Source organism: Pecten maximus, chromosome 5, assembly GCF_902652985.1.
Source record: "Pecten maximus chromosome 5, xPecMax1.1, whole genome shotgun sequence".
Classification (NCBI taxonomy): Eukaryota; Metazoa; Mollusca; class Bivalvia; order Pectinida; family Pectinidae; genus Pecten; species Pecten maximus.
In genome coordinates, this window is record NC_047019.1 from 31,461,109 (window position 1) to 31,474,316 (window position 13,208).

Here is a 13,208-nt window from a genome sequence, read left to right on the forward strand (position 1 = left end):
TGGTCCGAAGGACCAAGGTGAGCTTATGCCATACCGTGGCGTCCGTCTGTCGTTCGTTGTCCGTCCGTCCGTCAACAATTGACTTCTTCTTCATAACCACTGATCAGAATTGGACCAAATTTGGTCAGAAGCATCCCTATGGGTAGGGGACTCAAAATTGTACAAATGATGGGGCTGACCCCCCAGGGGCCTGAGGGGCGGGGCCAAAAGGGGTCAATTTGGCTATATTGATATAAACGACTTCTTCTCTGAAACCGAGCAAAGGATATTCCTCCTATTTGTCTGGAAGCATCACTATGGGGTGGGGATTCAAAATTGTACAAATGGTGGTGCTGACCCCCTAGGGGCCTGAGAGGCGGGGCAAAAATGGGTCAATATAGCTATATTGATATTGACGACTTCTTCTCTGGAACCGAGCAATGGATATCACTCATATTTGCCTGGTAGCATCACTTTTGGATGGGGATTTAAAATTGTACAAATGATGGGGCTGACCCCCTAGGGGCCTGAGGGGCGGGGCCAAAATGGGTCAATATAGCTATATTGATGATACCGACTTCTTCTCTGAATCCGAGCAATGGATATCGCTCATATTTGCCTGGTAGCATAACTTTGGGGTGGGGATTCAAAATTGTACAAATGATGGGGCTGACCCCCAGGGGCTGGAAGGGCGGGGCCAAATGTGGTCAGTTGGGCTATATTGATATAAAACATCTTCTCTGAAACCGAGCAAAGGATATTGCTCATATTTGCCTGGTAGCAACACTATGGGGTGGGGATTCAAAATTGTACAAATAGTGTGGCTGACCCCCAGGGGGCCTGAGGGGCGGGGCCAAGAGGGGTCAATTCGGTTAAAGTGATATGAACAACATTCTCATCTGAAACTAAGCAATATATATTGCTCAATTTTGACTGTGAGAATCCCTTTGGGGTAGGGATTCAAAATTTTACAAATGGTGGGGTCTACCTCCCTGGGAGCTGTGGCGCGGGACCAAAAGGGGTCAATTCGGCTAAATTGATATAAACAACGTCTTCTCTGAAACTAAGCAATGGATATCCCTCATATTTGCCTGGTAGCAACCCCTTAGAGTAGGGATTCAAATTGTACAAATGACATGGCTGACCCCCCAGGGGCCTGAGGGGCGGGGCCAAAAGGGGTCAATTTGTCTGTATTGATATAAACGACTTCTTCTCTGAAACCGAGCAAAGGATATTGCTCCTATTTGCCTGGAAGCAATCACTATGGGGTGGGGATTCAAAATTGTACAAATGGTGGTGCTGACCCCCTAGGGGCCTGAGGGGCGGGGTAAAAAAGGGTCAATATAGCTATATTGATATTAAAGACTTCTTCTCTGAAACTAAGCAATGGATATCGCTCATATTTGCCTGGTAGCAACCCCCTAGGGTAGGGATTCAAAATTGTACAAATGACAGGGCTGACCCCAGGGGACCTACATGTAAGAGGCGGGGCCAAAAGGGGGTTATTTTGGCAGAATTGATATAAGCAACTTTTTCTCTGAAACTAAGCAATGGATATCTTTAATATGTGACTGGTAGCATTCCCTTGGGTTAAGGATTCAAAATTGTACAAATGATGGGGCCGACCCCCTGGAGGCTGAGGGGCTGGGCCAAAAGGGGTCAATTTGGCTTAATTGATATGAACAACTTCTCTGAAACAGCTCATATTTGACTATTAGCATCCTATTGGGGTAGGGATTCAAAATTGTATAAAGGAAGGAGCTGACCCCCAGGGGGCAGAGGGCAGGGTCAAAAGGGGCCAATTGGTCTAAACAAGATCTTCTTTGAAACTAAGCAATGGATATCGCTCACATTTGTGTGGTAGCATCCCTATGGGGTCGCGCTAAAAGTCAATTTCATTTCATGGATTAATGCACCTTTTGGCATTTTTAGTATTAAAATAAAACCAATGTACATGTACCAATATAAAATGCTTATGATATATATTGACATAGCAATACCAGCGACAAATATACTTAAGCATCATTCTTGTTTCATATTTCATGAAACCAGGTGAGCAATACAGGCCCTCTGGGCCTCTTGTTTATAGTACACCTGGTGGTGTCTGTACTCCAAGTTAGTTGTATATTGTTTATAGAACACCTGGCGATGTCTGTACTCCAAGTAAGTTGTATATTGTTTATAGTACACCTGGTGGTGTCTGTACTCCAGGTAAGTTGTATATTGTTTATAGAACACCTGGTGGTGTATATACTCCAGGTAAGTTGTATATTGTTTATAATACACCTGGTGGTGTCTGTACTCCAGGTAAGTTGTATATTGTTTATAGTACACCTGGTGGTGTCTGTACTCCAAGTGAGTTGTATATTGTTTATAGTGCAACTGGTTGTGTCTCTACTCTAAGTAAGTTGTATATTGTTAGCTCACCTGGACCGAAGGTCCGGTGAGCTTATGCCATGGCGCGGCGTCCGTCGTCCGTCCGTCCGTCGTCCGTCCGTCCGTCAACATTTGCTTCAAATCGCTACTAGTCAAAAAGTTCCTATTGGATTTTGACCAAATTTGGCCAGAAACATCCTTGGCAGAATGGGAACAGATTTTGCATAAATGGTGACTCTGACCCCCAAGGGGCCAAAGGGGTGGGGCCAAATATGGGAAATAGAGGTAATTCCTCTAAATCGCTACTAGTCATAAAGTTATGAATGGATTTGAACCCAATTTGGTCAGAAACATCCTTGGGGGAAGGGGAACAGATTTTGCATAAATGGTGATTCTGACCCCCAAGGGGCCAGAGGGGCGGGGCCAAATAGGGGAAATAGAGGTAATTCCTTTAAATCGCTGCTTGTCATAAAGTTATGAATGGATTTGAACCCAATTTGGTCAGAAACTTCCTTGGAGAAAGAGGAACCTATTTGGCATAAATGGTGGCTCTGACCCCGGAGGGGCCAAAGGGGCGGGTCCCAATAGGGGAAATAGAAGTAATTCCTTTAAATCGCTACTAGTCATAAAGTTATGAATGGATTTGAACCCAATTTGGTCAGAAATATCTTTGGGGGAAGGGGAACAGATTTTGCATAAATGGTGGCTCTGACCCCAAAGGGGCTAAAGGGGCGGGTCCCAATAGGGGAAATAGAGGTAATTCCTTTAAATTGCTACTTGTCATAAAGTTATGAATGGATTTGAACCCAATTCGGTCAGAAACATCCTTGGGGGAAGGGGAAGAGATTTTGCATAAATGGTGGCTCTGACCCGGAGGGGCCAAAGTGGCGGGGCCCAATAGGGGAAATAGAGTTAATTTCTTTAAATCATTACTAGTCATAAAGTTATGAATGGATTTGAACCCAATTTGGGCAGAAACATCCTTGGGGGAAGGGGAACAGATTTTGCATAAATGGTGATTCTGACCCCCATGGGGCCAAAGGGGCAGGGCCAAATAGGGGAAATAAAGGTAATTCCTTTAAATCGCTACTTGTCATAAAGTTATGAATGGATTTGAACCCAATTTGGTCAGAGATATCTTTGGGGGAAGGGGAACAGATTTTGCATAAATGGTGGCTCTGACCCCAAAGGGGCTAAAGGGGCGGGGCCCAATAGGGGAAATAGAAGTAATTCCTTTAAATCGCTACTAGTCCTAAAGTTATGAATGGATTTGAACCCAATTTGTTCAGAAACATCCTTGGGGGAAGGGGAAGAGATTTTGCATAAATGGTGGCTCTGATCCCAAAGGGGCTAAAGGGGCGGGGCCCAATAGGGGAATAGAAGTAATTCCTTTAAATCGCTACTAGTCCTAAAGTTATGAATGGATTTGAACCCAATTTGTTCAGAAACATCCTTGGGGGAAGGGGAAGAGATTTTGCATAAATGGTGGCTCTGACCCCGGAGGGGCCAAAGGGGCGGGGCCCAGTGGGGGAAATAGAGGTAATTCCTTTAAATCACTACTAGTCATAAAGTTATGAATGGATTTGAACCCAATTTGGTCAGAAACATCCTTGGGGGAAGGGGAACAGATTTTGCATAAATGGTGATTCTGACCCCCAAGGGGCCAGAGGGGCGGGGCCAAATAGGGGAAATAGAGGTAATTCCTTTAAATCGCTACTTGTCATAAAGTTATGAATGGATTTGAACCCAATTTGGTCAGAAACTTCCTTGGAGGAAGAGGAACCTATTTTGCATAAATGGTGACACTGACCCCCGAGGGGCCAAAAGGGCAGGTCCCAATAGGGGAAATAGAAGTAATTCCTTTAAATCGCTACTAATCATAAAGTTATCAATGGATTTGAACCCAATCTGGTCAGAAACATCCTTGGGGGAAGGGGAACAGATTTTGCATAAATGGTGACTCTGACCCCTGAGGGGCCAAAAGGGCGGGGCCCAGTGGGGGAAATAGAGGTAATTCCTTTAAATCGCTACTTGTCATACAGTTATGAATGGATTTGAACCCAATATGTTCCGAAACATCCTTGGGGGAAGGTGAACATATTGTGAATAAATGGTGACTCTGACCCTAAAGGGGCCAAAAAGGCGGGGCCCAGTGGGGGAAAAAGAGGTAATTCCTTTGAATCGCTACTAGTCATAAAGTTATGAATGGATTTGAACCCAATTTGGTCAGAAACATCCTTGGGGGAAGGGGAAGAGATTTTGCATAAATGGTGGCTCTGACCCCGGAGGGGCCAAAGGGGTGGGGCCCAATAGGGGAAATAGAGGTAATTCCTTTAAATTGCTACTAGTCATAAAGTTATGAATGGATTTGAACCAAATTTAGTCAGAAACATCCTTGGGGGAAGGGGAACAGATTGTGAATAAATGGCGACTCTGACCCTAAAGGGGCCAAAAGGTCGGGGCCCAGTGGGGGAAATAGAGGTAATTCCTTTAAATTGCTACTAGTCATAAAGTTATGAATGGATTTGAACCCAATTTGATCAGAAACATCCTTGGGGAAGGTGAACAGATTTTGCATAAATGGTGACTCTGACCCTATAGGGGCCAAAAGGGCGGGGCCCAGTGGGGGAAATAGAGGTAATTCCTTTGAATCGCTACTAGTCATCAAGTTATGAATGGATATGAACCCAATTTGGTCAGAAACAGGGGAACAGATTTTGCATAAATGGTGACTCTGACCCCCGCAGGGCCAAAGGGGCTGGGCCCAATAGGTGAAATAGAGGTATAATTCCTTTAAATCGCTACTAGTCATAAAGTGATGAATGCATGTTCTATAAACAATTCTTGAGGTCTTTCAGACCTTAGAGAGTCTGGACTTCATTAATCTTTAAAGCAGTTCGGATTCCCACACTATAACCATATATAGCATTGTTAGAGTTTTACAAATAAAACAAATTGAATATGAACATTATTTCGACATTTGGTCTAATCCAACCAGGTGAGCGATACAGGCCCCATGGGCCTCCTGTTTATAGTACACCTGGTGGTGTCTGTACTCCAGGTAAGTTGTGTATTGTTTATAGTTTTGTAGTCGTGCTTATTCATTTTGATACCAATTGGAATAATAAATCAGCTTCTGGGTGTCTTTGGTTGTACATGTTCGATTTTGAAAAAGATCATTAACAGAGTAATAGAAGGATGTTTATATTTTGTCACTACATCATGTTGATAGAACTTAATAGGAAAGAGGAGAAAAGTACAGAAACTAACATAGAACTGATTATTTAAGGTAGTCAGTGCCTCTTAAGATCTTTTGGATATCTTCTCTTTATCTGTGTAAGGTTTGCTATTATATTCATTGTCTTTTGTCTTACATAGAGTAAAAATAAATACTCTGTTTTATTGTGTATTCTTATGTCACATACATGTACTATGACATCAATAAGAAACACACATTATAGAATGTTCACTATAACCAATGTTTGTGTAATTAATCATGTGTAATGAAATTATTTCCAGTGAGTGCCCTGAAGGTCACTAGTGTCACATCCTCATCAGTAACTACTACAGGTGTCACCATCAGTTGGACAGAATCTGCAACTCCCTCTCAGGTTTCCAGTTACACTGTTGTCTGGAGGCTGAGTGGTAGTGACACTGTAGAAGGAACCTCTCAAGTAGAGAAAGTAACAACCACAGCTATAACAGGGCTGTCACAGAGCACAACATATGTCTTCAAGGTCATCTCAATAGAGACAGGAAGTCGTAGTACTCCACAACAGATTGAATCTGACGCTGTCACAGTTAACACACGTAAGCCAGTATCTGTATAATGTCATAATGCTTTTAAAATGTTTCCTAAATGCTTAATTTGATTACATGGTAGTTTAATCTTCATCAATGTATAGTGCCTGTACTTTGACGTAGTGTGCAAATTCTCATTTCAATATTGATGAGACTATGTATTCAAAACAAAGTTCTGTTTACCATACCAATTCTTTTTAAATCACTTTTCTTGATACATCCTGGTCTTCAGCATCAATCAATGTGATTTAGAAAAAATACAGATGCACAGCAAAAGAAAGTTTTTAATATGATAAAAAAAGAGAGATGTATTTGGCCACTTTTCTTTCCTAAAATGTAATGGTTCATTGTACTAACCAAGGTTACATGACATTTCTTACTCAATGAAAAAGAAAGAATGGTCAAACATTAACATTAGTTATATTCTGATGTTTTCTGAAAATGCGAAATAAACATATGAGTCAAATTTTGAGAATGCGCAGGGCTTATCAGTAGTGGTACAAATGTATAATTACTGTAACTGTCACATGAATACATCCTCTCCAAACCGATTGACCTATCATTCTATCAAAAAATGTAATACTTTTAATTTCTAACTGATACAAACTGAATGAATATTGAATATATATCAAAACATTTAGATGAGAATTGATGATTTCACAGCAAAACCGAACCATTTATATAACAGGACCAACCATAAATCAGATGTGGAACTGTAGTTCAGTTTGTGTTTGTCTGTTTATTTACAGAGGCAGAACTGAGTCAGCTATGTGGTGTTACATATACATGTGGAGTTTCAAATTCTGAGTGTATAGCTGGTGATTCAGAAGGAAATGTTTGTAGGTGTAAGTCTGATTACTATGACAGCAACGGATACAGTTCAACTGGTGGAGTTTGTACAGCCAGTAAGTATGTTACTATGGTAACCTAATGTTCTGTGTACAGGTGTAAGTCTGGTTACTATGACAACAATGGATACAGCGCAACTGGTGGAGTTTGTACAGCCAGTAAGTATGTTACTATGGTAACCTTATGTTCTGTGTACAGGTGTAAGTCTGGTTACTATGACAGCAATGGATACAGTACAACTGGTAGAGTTTGTACAGCCAGTAAGTATGTTACTATGGTAACCTAATGTTCTGTGTACAGGTGTAAGTCTGGGTACTAACTCAGCAATAGATACAGTACAGATTGTGGAGTTTTTACAGACAGGAAGTATGTAACCATGGTAACCATGGTCTGTGTGTAGGTGTATGTCTCATTACTATGGCAGCAATGGATACATTACAGATGGTGGAGTTTGTACAGACGATAATTATTATTATGGTACAGGTATGTTCTTTGTATAGATTTAAGTCTGTGTACATGTAACCCTGGTAAATACAAGCCGCAATATACCGCTCGGCTAGAGAGATCTTCTCTTTAGCTCGATTGGTTGAGCGTAAGACTAGTAAGCCAGAGGTCCCGGGTTTGATTCCTAGCGGAGGCAGTGATTTAAATTTATATAATTCCTGCGCTCTGTTACATTGGCGCCCATGTAGGGACCCAGGGATAAACTCAGGATTGCTCCACAAGCATCGCTGTTACTCCTGGAAACTCGAGGACAAGTTCTTTCCCGGAGGGTGAGTATGTAGCCCTGGTAAATACTAGCCGCAATATACCGCTCGGCTAGAGAGATCTTCTCTTTAGCTCGATCGGTTGAGCGTAAGACTAGTAAGCCAGAAGTCCCGGGTTCGATTCCTAGCGGAGGCAGTGATTTAAATTTATATAATTCCTGCGCTCTGTTACATACAGGTATTCTGACAACAAATGACAACACAATGATTGCAGTAAAACTGGCAAAGTATGTACAGACAATAAGTATGTGTTACCATGGAACCTTGTTTAGTGTGGAGGTTTAAGTCAGGGTAATTTGACAAGGGATACAGTGCAATCGGTCTTTGTGCAGTAAGTATGTGACCATGGTAACACTTTATGTAGATGTAAATCTTGGTAGTAGAACAATAAATGAATACCAGCTATATCCAGGGACAAAAACCGTGGTAACCACTTATAAGCATTGTGAAAATTAAACAGTGTATTTTCAATAACCATGCAGAGACCTGGTAATATTTTTACCTTTGCTGTGATTTGTTCTTGTTTGTCTCCTTGTGAAAGCGAAAGCGTGAAACTAATGCCAACTTTATAGTGCTACCTCACTAAAATATACTGCCAAAGAAATCCAGCAGTAGACCTCAACCAGTCACATTGTACTGACAATAGAGGCAAACCAGTCGTCACACTCCGAAAATGCTGAGCGCTAAGCAGGTGTAGGTACTGCCATTTAAAAAGACTGTTTACACAACAAATATCAAACAATGTAAAATAGATTTACAGTTAAAAGTTTGCAGATAAGGAGTGCCTCTCACCTTAGCAAGCAGATAATTACCTCCCATAGGTAAGATATGGGGTGTAGTCAAGAGCTATTTGAACCCTGAAGTGCTGAAGAGCATGGTGCTGGAAAGCTATGTCCAACAACTCGTTGAGAACATGACATTGAAGTATGGCTGACCTGAAGCTCATGGGTACCAATAGCCTTGTCGCTCAAATGTCCAGGAGTCGGTAAGAGATGGGAGTTACATCACTTAGACCTGGAGTTTGACTTAATGTCTTACTCTGGGCCGGATAGAGTTGATGTATGCAGTCCAGCTAACTCTAGGTTCTGGGGTTGGATTGACCGATTTGGGGTGTAGAGCAGTAGTCTGGCATCATTAATAGTCCATGTTATTATGTTATTACATGGTGTCAGTTTACTGCCATAGGCCCAAGGGGTGAAACTGATAATGTCACAGGCAACCAATAAGATAAAGGTGGCAGTGGGGAGGTGGATGGTATGACTGTTTGTTCTGGCAGTTAGAACAACAATGGCATTTGGATAGAATTTCTGAGGAGAAATTGACATCAGCCATGTGACCGAACGTGGTCTTCTGATTGGATCTCTTGACATTCTTACCTTGTTAGTAAGGGGCTATTTAATTAGAATATGTAAATTGGGTGCCCAGAGTGAAAACTCTCTTCATGGATAACTGTCAGGTCATTGAGGTCATAGCTGGTGCCAGACTGGTGACTGTGGTCAAGACAGTCACTGTGATAAAGGTAATTAGATTATCCAAAGATAATATCTGCATGTAAGTCTTATCGTTGTTCATTACATTCAGACTGTGGAAGTTTGTTCAGCTGAGAGACAGAGAACGTAAAAACCAGTAGGTTCTTTAAGATTTGCACATGACTGTGTAGTTAACAAGCTGACAAGAGATGTCCTGTGATGAAGGCCCCATATCTGCTGTGTTAAAAACCTGCCTAATATTTCATATTACATTATGATAATGCCTCTGCCAGCGAATAAAACCCAAAACCTTCCTGACAGAGGCATATGCTTAAAGCCAAAATAAGGCTTTGTCAAGGGAGAAGTTAGGAAGAAAGTAAATGTTGATTTTGATGGTTATATTTCATATAAAAACCAAAATTAAATATTCCAGAGTCTATAAAATGAAAGTCAGGTGACATTCAAGGCTATTACGGACCTTTTTCTCCTGTCCTCTTTAGCAATTCATCAAGGTCGAAGAACAGAGTAAAGTTAAGTAATGTCTTTATATGTTTTGAAAGTGGTCTTCATAGTATAACAAACTAGATTAGTGTCACTTACTGTTGTGAAAGCACAGTTTACAAGAAAATGACCCTTTATAATTTAAATGATGAATGTTATCTTACCATCAGTTAAGTATTATTGACTGTTTTGTTTTCAGTGAGTGCTTTGGTAGTGACAAGTCTGTCAGTAGGTGTAGAAGGTACCAGTACTGTGACTATACAATGGGTGGCTCCATCACCTGGGAGTGACCAGGTCAATAGGTACGAGGTACACTGGACTCCAGCGTTACCTAATGGAACAACAAACTACGATGCTGCCAAGACCACATCAGTCAGACTGACAGGATTCATATCAGGACAAATGTATACTTTCTATGTTAAATCTTTTGAGGATGGAAGTCGCAGCCTTCCACAAGAAGTGCAAACCAGTAATGTATCTATCACTGTGGGTAAGTTCAGAACAAATCCTAAATACACATTTAATGTTGTAGTTAGACCAGAATGATGTACCAAATATGTTTTTCAAATGACTGTCCTTGACTGACTTTCAAGATCACAAGCGTTAAGTATGTTCTTTAAAAAAGTAATTTTAGGTCACCGGAGATGAAGTCTCACTTGAACTATTACATTTTCAACTTCTTCTTTGTAACCAAGAGACCCGATACCTGATATTAGGTTAATAGCATGCTAGGATGAAGGGCTACCAAGTTAATTCAAATGGATGACCTTGACATTTATTTAAGGTCACTGGGGTCAAATATGCTAAAATCAAAGACTTCTTCACCCCAGGTGAGTATTAAGGCCCAAGGGCCTTTTGTATTATAACCATTAAGAGACCCAGAGACCAGATATTAGGCTTGTAGCATGCTAGGATGGAGGGCTATCATGGCTTTTTAAAGCTGTGAAGCTACATTCAAGGTCACAGGGATTAAGTATGCTTTACAGCCAAGAAGCCTAGGTACCTCAAAAAGATTCTTGTGCTTGGGTGTAGTGCTACCAAATTTGTTCAAAAGAACGACTTTGACCTACTTTCAAAGTGACAGGGGTCGGGTATACTATAATAATGAAACAGCTGCTTCTTAATAACCAGCTGAAGGCCTAGATACCCGATATTGCACCTGTAGCTAGCATGCTGGTCTACCAAGTCCAGCAAGTTTGTTCAAATGAATGACCTTGACCTACCATGAAGGTCACTGGCCGAGGAGTCAAATTTGTTAAAATTTGATAACAATGACATCACAATAACCAAGAGACACAGAGACCTGATATTAGACCACTAGTATGCTGGAATGAAGTGCTACACCATTCATTGATTAATGTACCTAGCCTATTATATATTTGAATGAACTGTTAATCAGCTTAGCATCTACATAAATGACCAAGATAAACTTCAAAAATGCATATTCAGGTGAGCAATACAAGCCAATTGGACCTCTTGTAATTAATGGAAGCTAGTAGTTTCCTGGTACATTTGCTCTCATTTATAGGACACCTGAGACAAAGTCTCAAGTGATCTATTCTAATCGCTTTTTGTTCGCCGTCGTCCGTCTGTTAACAATTTACATTTCCAACTTCTTCTCCAAAATCGCTTAACCAAATTCAATGAAATTTGGCAGAAAGCATCTATGGCTGAAAGTCAACCAAAATTGTGAATTATATGGTCCCCATCCCCCAGGGGTCTGAGGGGTGGGACCAAAAAGGGTCAAATTGACTAAAACTTTACTGTAGCTTATATAGGGAAATCACATTTTTTGACTTTTATTTGTTGGATTAGTATTGGAACTCATTCTAACTTGGTTAACTTTATAAGCATGGGATAACAGTTTGATGGTTTGCACTCGTTGGCCCTGACTGACCCCAAGGATCTGATGGTTGGGGCTAAAAAGGTCCAATTGACTGCAATTTCAAAAATATTCTTCTCAATACCCATATATGATAGAATCAAATACAATCATAGATGGAAGGGTTTTATTGTGCTTTACACAAAATTGTGAATGTCATGACCCTGGGGTCTCATGTTTGCCCTTGGGGAGGGGTAAACTTTACTATAGTTTATATAGGAAAATCACATTTTTGACTCTTATTTGTTGTATTTGTATTGGAATTAATTTGAACCTGCTTAACATCAGCATGTGCTGACAGTTTGATGGTATACACATGTTGGCCCTGACTGACAGCTTAGACTGATGGGTGGGGCCAAAAAGGGTCAATTAGATTGGCTGAAATATTTCAAATCTCAGGTGACCAAATAAGGCTCATGGGCCTGTTGTTATTGATCCGATGCAAACTCTTATCACAATTGAAACTGTACTGTCTCTATTACAGCAAAAATTTTATATTTGCAAATAATGACAATTGCAATTCAAATGTACTTGAGTAATTATTCGTCAACTTAGCAATGCAGCCAGCAATTTGAACTCTTGACCTATTTCTTGACTATCAAAAAATTCTTAAATACATGTATGTACTTGCAACCTTAATGAGGAAACTACAGAATACAATATTTTTGTATCTGTCTGATATGCAACCAGTCATACTAAGAAATTAGCTGAGTATCTAAATCATTACCTCTGTCTAAATTAATGTAGTCTTTACTTTATAGATGTCATAAATGTGATGAAAAAATAAATACATCTTTGTTACAGTATAAGACTTCCGTTATCGGATATTTACCTACATTTTGTTATTTGTCGAGCTTATAGATTTGGTATATGTGGTAGAATATATATTATGAACTTTCCTTTTCTTGTCATTTTTTTTTAACCTGGATTAAGAGATCACCTTTGATATGTGACCTTTTTCATTGACTCCCTTGAAAGGTCATATATGACAGGTTTGACTGTACTGATGATTTAGAAACTTGAATATAATAAAATGTGTTGGAATTGTAACATAATAACAAATGTTTCCAGATGCTGGTCTTGGAGTTGGATGTAACACAGATGGTAGTATAAAATGTGCCGACACCAATTCTGTTTGTACCCAGACTGATGACACGCTGAGTACTGTCTGCAGATGTAAAGTTTCATACTTCGACAGCAATGGGTTTTCCACCGCAGGAGGAATGTGTATAGAAAGTATGTTTTGTAACATAAAAATTTACATTTATTGAAATACATAAATTATTGTATAATTTTAATGCAGTACTGTAAATTTTGTTCCTTGATTAATCAGTCATCTGGCCCGAAGGGTTAAAATGACCTATAGTCATCATGTTTCATCTGTCATCGTTTGCTGGGCCCCGTACATAAACTTTTCATATTCCAAACTTCTTCTCAAATTCCATCCATGGGACTGTGCTGTAACTTGCCTGTAATGATTTGAGATGGTCCTGACCAAGTGTTGTTATCTTATGGATTGGTCCAAAATCCAAGATGGCTTCCATGGCTGCCATCTTGAAAATACATTCAATATTTAACCCTTAT

The 13,208-nt window shown here is 40.3% G+C and overlaps 2 protein-coding genes across 2 annotated transcripts in view; one reads left to right on the top strand and one right to left on the bottom strand.

Moving 5' to 3' along the window:
* LOC117327797 (platelet binding protein GspB-like) overlaps nt 1-13,208 on the bottom strand; it is a gene marked incomplete in the record, with an annotated part of 631,084 nt that overhangs the window by 210,484 nt on the left and 407,392 nt on the right.
* LOC117327798 (phosphatidylinositol phosphatase PTPRQ-like) overlaps nt 1-13,208 on the top strand; it is a gene marked incomplete at its 5' end in the record, with an annotated part of 49,779 nt that overhangs the window by 20,378 nt on the left and 16,193 nt on the right. Inside the window, 4 exon segments of the mRNA XM_033884979.1 lie at nt 5,875-6,165; nt 6,906-7,061; nt 9,942-10,232; nt 12,696-12,860. Of these exon segments, the coding sequence (XP_033740870.1) occupies nt 5,875-6,165; nt 6,906-7,061; nt 9,942-10,232; nt 12,696-12,860 (903 nt within the window).